General features: G+C 25.8%; 2 protein-coding genes across 2 annotated transcripts; one reads left to right on the forward strand and one right to left on the reverse strand.

Moving 5' to 3' along the window:
* The first annotated feature begins 1,896 nt into the window (after positions 1-1,896).
* Positions 1,897-3,025, forward strand: LOC124421301. The gene is made up of 3 exons (XM_046956245.1): positions 1,897-2,043; positions 2,111-2,282; positions 2,608-3,025. The coding sequence occupies exons 2-3, from the start codon at positions 2,182-2,184 to the stop codon at positions 3,005-3,007; spliced, it is 501 nt and encodes a 166-aa protein (XP_046812201.1). The 5' UTR covers positions 1,897-2,043; positions 2,111-2,181; the 3' UTR covers positions 3,008-3,025.
* A 1,318-nt stretch (positions 3,026-4,343) lies between these two features.
* LOC124421383 (nicotinate phosphoribosyltransferase-like) lies at positions 4,344-8,193 on the reverse strand. The gene is made up of 3 exons (XM_046956479.1): positions 8,050-8,193; positions 7,730-7,930; positions 4,344-4,564 (listed from the first exon to the last, which is right to left on the reverse strand). Exons 2-3 carry the CDS (start codon positions 7,824-7,826, stop codon positions 4,359-4,361), a joined length of 303 nt encoding a protein of 100 aa, XP_046812435.1. The 5' UTR covers positions 7,827-7,930; positions 8,050-8,193; the 3' UTR covers positions 4,344-4,358.
* Between the last annotated feature and the right edge of the window lie 810 nt (positions 8,194-9,003).

The raw sequence follows: 9,003 nt of genomic DNA on the forward strand, positions 1-9,003 counted from the left end.
ATCTATCTATCTATCTATCTATCTATCTATCTATCTATCTATCTATCTATCTATCTATCTATCTATCTATCTATCTATCTATCCATCTATCTGTATGTCTGTCTGTCTATCTATCTGTCTGTCTATATGTCTGACTGTCTGTCTGTCTGTATGTCTGTCTGTCTGTCTACCTATCTTGTATTTTAAAATAACACTAGTCAACATTTCCTCACCCTAAATTTTCGATGGACCAACAATTTAACATTTAAAGTTAAATTAAAACATTTTCAAACTCAGCAAACTACTAAATAAATAAAGAAGCCTAATTAAAAGATCTCATATTATATCACTACGACAGGTTTTACTTTTCTATTATTCTAAATAAAAGAAAACAGCATTAAACATTGTTTTACAAAAGCCATGCAGTGGTATCTCTCGGACCATTTTATGAAAATTTGAAAAACAATAACAAAAATAATATGAATGGAAATTATGTAACTAGATTACAATGTGATATGTGCTAGACTTGGCAAAATATGAGAAATTTTGAACTAAACTAAAGAATGTATAAAAATTTTTGTTTTAACAATTGTTGGCTTTTCTTTATGAAATTTTTAAAATAATTTTGTTTTGTTTTTCTAATAATTACCACAGACAAAGACAATTTAGCAATAATAAATATATAAAAATTAAACACACACATATAAATATTAAAATTAATTAATAGTATTTTGTTGTTTGGTTTCATAATATGAATTATAATTTGTAATGAATGATTTTTATTTATTTTTTTAATATTTTCGAATAGGTGTTTTACATACCTCTGCCAAAATAGTGCCGGGAAGTCATTTGTTTTAGATATTTTTTGATTATAATAAATTTTCTTTTATTTTTTTTTTTTTGATTGTTTGTTAGACGATGAAGGTAGCAATGAGTAGGAGTTGTTTTTTATAAAACAGTTTCATTCAGTTTGTTTTTTTTAAGAATAAAAAATAAATTCAAATTAAAATGATGAGTAAAAGAAAACAAATAAAATAATAATTTTAAAAAGCCAATAAATAAAGACTTCCAGAAAGTAGTTATAGAAAAAAGAACACAATACAAACTATGATTAAAATGTTAGTATAAGGAGTATAGATTAAAATTATTATTATAAATTATTAGTAAATTTGTTAGATGGCGTTATTTGGGAAAATTGGAAGCTTATGCAATAAAGTAAAATGTTATCAAAAATAATATTCATTATTTGCAGTTTTAAAAAAACCAGTCTATAGTTTAGTGTATAGTCTAGACTATAGTCTAGTCTATAGTCTAGTCTATAGTCTAGTCTATAGTCTAGTCTATAGTCTAGTCTATAGTCTAATCAATAGTATAGTCTACAATCTAGTCTATAGTCTAGTCTATAGTCTAGTCTATAGTCTAGTCTATAGTCTAGTCTATAGTCTAGTCTATAGTCTAGTCTATAGTCTAGTCTATAGTCTAGTCTATAGTCTAGTCTATAGTCTAGTCTATAGTCTAGTCCATAGTCTAGTCTATAGTCTAGTCTATGGTCTAGTCTATAGTCTAGTCTATAGTCTAGTTTATAGTATAGTTTATAGTCTAGTCTATACTCTAGTCAAGCCTTAACTTCTTATATTCTAGTCTATAGTCTTGTCTGTAGTCTAGTTTATAGTCTAGTCTATAGTCTAGTCTGTAGTTTAGTCTGCAGTTTAGTCTTTAGTCTATTCATTAGTCTAGTCTTAAGAGTAGTCTGTAGTCTATTCTATAGTCTAGTCTATAGTCTATTCTATAGTCTAGTTTAGCTTAGTTTATACTACTACTACTACTGCTACTTCGAGTTCATGGTCTAGGGAAAGTTTATAGTCTAGTATTTCATACTTTATCTAGAAAAACTTTTATAATTTGTTTTTTTTTCTTCAAAAGGCGGTTTCGATGGTACCTCTAATGTATTGGCAGGCAAATTGTTCAATATTCCTGTTAAAGGCACACATGCTCACGCTTACATTACCTCATTTTCGGGCATTGGTGAATTGAAAACCCGTCTTTTGAAACATAAAGTCACAGGTTTGCTATTCTTAAGTCATTTGAAAAAAATGAAATACTTATTTACTTTTAACTTAATATTTTACAGGTGTTACAGGCGATTTACTGGAGCATGCTATCAAACATCGTCAATCGCTGGCTTCGGTTTTAGACGTTTCAATGGAAGAGTCATCGGAGGGTGAATTGGCAGCCATGGTCTCATACGCCATAGCATTTCCTGATGGTTTCATGGCTTTAGTCGATACGTATGATGTTAAGAGGTATTTCGCTTTTAGGCAAATTCTCTCGGAACAATACAACTTTCTTTATTTTACCATTACTCTTTTCAAACATACTAATTTTGAACATAAATCAAGACTAATAATTGCACTCTAACCTAGTGTTGTACTAGTTTTTTTTAACCTAGAACAAGTTTCTTTACAAAAAATGACAAGTAAATAATGCGACACTTACCTGTCCTGTCCCGTCAATGTTTAGTTTAAATTTTTATAGATTGGTTGATTAATCGATTCATTTGTATTTTTTTTTGTTGTAAATTTTCAAATCTATATTTTTTTATTTAAAACTCTCCTAAACTTCTAACAGCCCTAAAAGCAAAACACAAGAATTAAACCATATAAAGCCAAGTATCACTTCTAAAAGCTCAACAAATGTTAGGAAAACTAAGAATTCCTCAAATTCATACAAACAACAACAACATGAAAATGGTTTAACAAACTCCTCTCAAATGAATGGCAAAATATCAACTCATCAGCCTTCAAATGGAAAAATGTGTTTAGAACAAAAACATGTAAATGGTCAAACTGTTTCGAATGCTTTAACAAATGGCTCTCATAAGAACAACGCCAATAAAGTCAGCAATACCACAACCACAAACATAAAGAATAATAAACATTCAGTGGATGTAAATTCATTATCATCACCATCGTCATTTCTAACGCCCCAAGCTTATCTGCCAAAATACGTCGAGAAGTCGTTCAGGTAATATTTTTTTTTATAATAAAGTTCTTTTTTCAGTTTCGTTTCGTTTGGTTCTATTAATTGCTCTTTTTATTTGAAAATTGTCATTATAAATCTGGCATAAGTCTTTTCTTTATTTTTCTAATTTAAAGCTTAACTCTTTTTAATGTCTATTCGTATTTTAATTAACATCTATTCATTAATATTAAACATTAAATTGGTATTTCTTAGGCATGCTTTTGTGATTTTGTAATTTTATGGTTATTTCTTTATAAGTTTATATAAATACATAAACAAGTGTCATGTTGTTTTGTGAGTTATGTTAAATTTTCTAAATTCTTTAAAATTTTATTAGTTTAACAAAATTTTAAAACAAAAATTGTTTAAAGGTTGATACAAATCGTTTTCATTGATTTTCCTTCGTAAAAACTTTGTTTCAACTTTTAAACAATTTAATTTAATTTATTTTATTTTTATTTTGAATGATTAAAAATAATAACATTGGCTTTAGTTTTCTATTTATATTGTATTATACACTTTTATTAACAAAATTTTTTAAAACAAATTGATGAAATTAGTTATTGGTCCTAATTGGCTTACACAAAACGAGGTGATAATTATAATATTTTAAATCATCTAATCTGTTTTCTATATTCTTTTGCTGTTAATTTTATTTTGAAAAGGTAAAAGTATTTCAATTTTGTTTTTTTATAACCTTAAAAGCTAAAAATCTTATTTACTAATAAATTAAAAAAAGTGTTCATTATAAGTTTACACATAATTAAAAAAGGTTAGACAATAGACTATATATAAGACTGTAAACATGACTATAGACAACGCACGACTATTGACAAGACTATAGACAAAACTATTAACAAGACTATAGACAAAACTATTAATAAGACTATAGACGAGTCTCTAGTAAATACTGCGGACTAGAATATAGAAAAAACTAACACCAAGACTATAGACAATACTGAAGACAAGACTATAGACAAGGCTTAAGACAGGACTATGTTCAAGATCATAGCCAAGACTATATACAAGGCTATAAACAAAACTATAGACAAGACTACACGAGACTATGGTTAATACTTCAGACTAGACTAAAACCGAAACTATTAACAAGACAATACTATAGAAAAGACTATAGACAATGACTATAGACTAGCTATAGACTAGACTATAGACTAGACTATAGACTAGACTATAGACTAGACTATAGACTAGACTATAGACTAGACTATAGACTAGACTATAGACTAGACTATAGACTAGACTATAGACTAGACTATAGACTAGACTATAGACTAGACTATAGACTAGACTATAGAAAAGAACAAAGACAATGAACACAGTTAAAAATGGGTGTGTTTCTATTGAAAAAAACATCTCTCTCTTCGCTGCTTACCACTTTCACTATAATGAAAACTGTCCAAAAATTTCATGCATTCATCGAGGCCAGCAAATATGGTAAATTCACCATGGAATGGATTTGTGCGAAAGAATAGATCAAACACTGCATGATCATCTGTTTTGCCAGACTTCCAATAGGCATAAGCCATAGTTATTTGATATAAATCTGAAAATTAATAAAAATTAAAAATCATTACTAAACTAAATTTGATTTTTTTTATTAACTTTATTAACTAATCTAAACAAAAATTTGACCAAAGCGTAGAAGCATAGAGCATAAAAGTTGTAAAAAAATATTTGTCATTCAATGGTCATCTTTTATTAATAATTTTCTTCTTTTTTTTAATTTCCACTATTAATATTATGTTTTGTAAACAATTTACTTTGTTTCTTGAACATTTGTTTGTTGCAATAATTTTTGATAATTAATTCTTCTTCTAAAATAAACAAAGTGTGAAATTGATTTACATTAATTAATAACTCGTTAAATCCAGTCTTTATTAAATTTAATATTGATTTTAAATTTATTCATATGTAATTGACCTTTTTTAATAAGAATTAAATAAACAATCTTAATTTGAATCGATTTCTTCTGAAGTCCATTTCTTATCAAAAGTACTTCAAAAAACACATATTTTGTAGGTTCTTTCTTTTTTATCACCTCCATTTTAAGCCATGCATAATTTCAGTTATCAACAAATGTTTTATTTATTTTCGCTTTTATATCATTTTGAAATTACTTGATTGTTTTCACTTGCGCTCATAATTAAATTTAAAAAAATGGAAGGAAAAAAACATTTAATAATATGCAATTCATGTTTATAAAATAATATATAAAAATTACAACTTTACTTTAAAAGTCCTCATTATAATTATATACTATCCTGTTTTAAATAATATGAGTATTTAATGGTTAATAAAAAATATGATAACAAACCATGTTTACATCTTATAATCTAAAATTTTAATTTAACTTTTAATTATAACGTGTGTTGATAATAAAAGATAAAATATAATAAAGTGCTATTTTTTGTTATATATTATAACGAAATTAATCAGTGCGAATTGTAACACTGCATCATATTCTAATTTTATTTTACTCCGTCTGTATCTATAGACTAATTTAATATTTGTTTTAAAGGTCTAGTAGAATTGATATGGGGGTATAATAAAATAAATATTTTGATAATATTTACTTATACTTGTTTAAGAAGCTATGTATATATAGAGTATATATTAAGTTAGAATTTACCAAATGATTAGAGAAAAGTTTATTGACATTATATTGTCTGTAAGGAAGGTTATTTTACCTAACAATAAGTTATGGTGGGTCCGTTTATAAGTAGTATATATAGGGATGGAGGTATAAATTCATTGCATGGTCAATTACAAGTAATGTGTAATTGGGCAATAATCAATTACAATTACTTCAAATTGTAATTGAAAATTACTTGTAATTGTAATAATTACGTATAAACATAACGAACAAAATTCACAATTACAAGTAAAGCCCCAATTACAATAATTGCATATGTAATTGTAACCCCTTATATAGTAAGTTTTATCCTTTGACAGACTATATATTTTAGGTTTTGTTTGTGACCTACACACATAATAAATAAATAAATACATCCCGTTAGTTCAGACGGACTCCACATCCACCTTTATGGATTGGATTAGATATGGATTAATAAGCCTAGACAACCTTTTTCATTGAAATGATAAAAATCACTTGTGGATTTTAGATCACACGTTGAAACTCATCGTGTATGTTCGCTATAAAGTTTTAAATTAAAAAAAATATTTTAAAAACAATAACAAAGAATAGAGCCAAAACTCTCCAATCAGAATCAATATAGAATGGTATAAGAAGATGATTTTCTTATTTTCATTTATTAATAGCTAAAGATTTCGTGATTTTCTTGCATATTTGTATAGTGTGACTCATAATGTTTAATACTATAAAATGACCTTAAAAAATATAGATATTTTCTTGTTAGAAATGTACTTGAAATTAATACTGAAGAATATTATTTTTCATACGAAATCAAATTGCGGGTTTGTTTTAGTGAAATTTGAAAATATTGTGACAAGCGCTGGACATTAAAATCTAACAAATTTTTGAAACAAACACATTACTTCATTTAACATTTTTTTCAAAAGTAAATTTTTTTGTAGAAAAAACAAAATGATCACTGATCTATCTATCTATCTATCTATCTATCTATCTATCTATCTATCTATCTATCTATCTATCTATCTATCTATATATCTCTCTACCTACCTACCTATCTATCTATATCTATCTATCTATCTATCTATCTATCTAACTATCTATCTATCTATCTATCTATCTATCTATCTATCTACCTATCTATCTATCTATCTATCTATCTATCTATCTATCTATCTATCTATCTATCTATCTATATATCTATCTATCTATCTATCTATCTATCTATCTATCTATCTATCTATCTATCTATCCATCTATCCATCTATCCATCTATCCATCTATCTATCTATCCATCTATCTATCTATCTATCTATCTATCTATCTATCTATCTATCTATCCATCTGTCTATCTATCTATCTATCTATCTATCTATCTATCTATCCATCTATATATCTATCTATCTATCTATCTATCTATCTATCTATCTATTTATCTATCTTTCTATCTATCTTTATTTAAACACGGCACATATGTTTTAAGAATAGTTTTTTCTGTGAGCCAGTCTAATATACATTTTATTATAAATACGTTTGCACTATAATTTACAAAACAAATGAACACTCTCAAATATTTTAAGTTGAATGAATTGAATGAAAAATTAAAATAGAAAAACTATTTTGGTACTCATAGAAAAAAAAATAAGTGACGCGACATATTTAACGCATTACTAAAATAGACTAGAATATAAAATACATTAGGCATAAAAACTAAGAGGTAAATGGCCGATTTAAACTAAAATATACAAATAAAAATATTACATTCCAATATTTTTGTTTCATTTTGAAAAAAACACGTCTATAAAAGAAATGTAATAAAATGTTTTTAAAATAATAAAAACATCAATAAGAACAGTTTGAAATAAGCTATAAAATTCTACATATGTATAATATTTCAATTAAAATAATAATCAATAAATATCCTGCAAAGGAAGCAATTATAAACAAAATATTTGTGACTTATCAAATACTATTAAATAATTTATTAACTACATACATATTTAATAATATTCATTTTGAATATCTTATTATTTGTTATTTTAGAAGTCGTTATATTCAATATTTTCAATATTGTTGCAAAAAACAAACAACACTCACCTGTTAATAGTGGTTGCACTACACCATTCTGATTCATACGGCCACGATCCATAAATTGTCCCGCAGTATTGCTACAACTTAATTCACGGTCACTCATAATGTCAACAATTATTTTCTAACTTTTTTTATACACACAATTAAATTTTTGTATTATTTTTTTTTTAATTATAATTTAGTTTAGTTCTTTTTATGTTAAAAGTTCTGAAAAAACAAAGGCACGTGCATAAACAATTCAATAAAAGAGAAACAAATAAATTTACTTAAAATTTTTATAAAAAAAATGTAAAATAAAATAATTGACGTAATTTAAATTTAATTACAAAATTTTCACTGTCTACAATTTAAGCACATTCCAGTTTACTACTGAACGATCAAATACCGACTGATCATTCGACTCTTTCGGTTAATTATTTGTTGTGAAATGTCACTGAAGTTAAAATAACAAAATACTTATAAATTTACTCTCAATCGAGTGCGATTTTTTTGTCATTCTCTTTATTATTTTATTTTGGTTGTTTTTTATTCGTTTTTTAATATTTTCATTTGTAGATTAGAATTGTATTAAATATGTTGTTAAATGTATATCGTGTGTTCAATACATTGTAAATGAAAATTCGGCAATATTAGTTTGAAATGTTGAAATTTATTAGTTAGTATCCGTACATATGTGAGTATATTGCTCATTATTGACCTAGGTCAATTCTAAACATTCCAGGTAATATGAAGAAAAAATTATTGTGATGGTGAAACTAGTATGTTATCAAATTTATAGTTTTAAAAATTCGAACTTTTGTTAGAAACAATTTCCGAACAAAAAATAATTTCGAAAATATTTTTTAGGTTTGTTAATTTTGAATGTAATTGCATGTAATATATTTGCAAATGTAAGGTATTGTTTTATTAATATTTATATCAGTGACAACAACATTAAATAAAGCGAAATAAAAATAGTACATTTAATAAATAAAACATGAAAAAACTGTTCCTGAATTTCTTATCAGTTTTGTGAGTGGACCGAATTTACAATAAATATAGTACATGCATACATATGTATATATGTACAAGTACATAGATAGATAATTTTAAATTAATTGTATAAATTTCTATAAAAACCTTCAGATTAACTAAAACAGATTTTTTGGCTCATATGCGATGGAGAAATGAGTAAATGAATTAGAACTGAACTAGAACTAAACTAGAACTGAACTAGAACTGAACTAGAACTGAACTAGAACTGAACTAGAACTGAACTAGAACTGAACTAGAACTGAACT

This window comes from Lucilia cuprina, chromosome 2 (genome assembly GCF_022045245.1).
Source record: "Lucilia cuprina isolate Lc7/37 chromosome 2, ASM2204524v1, whole genome shotgun sequence".
In the NCBI taxonomy this organism is placed as follows: Eukaryota; Metazoa; Arthropoda; class Insecta; order Diptera; family Calliphoridae; genus Lucilia; species Lucilia cuprina.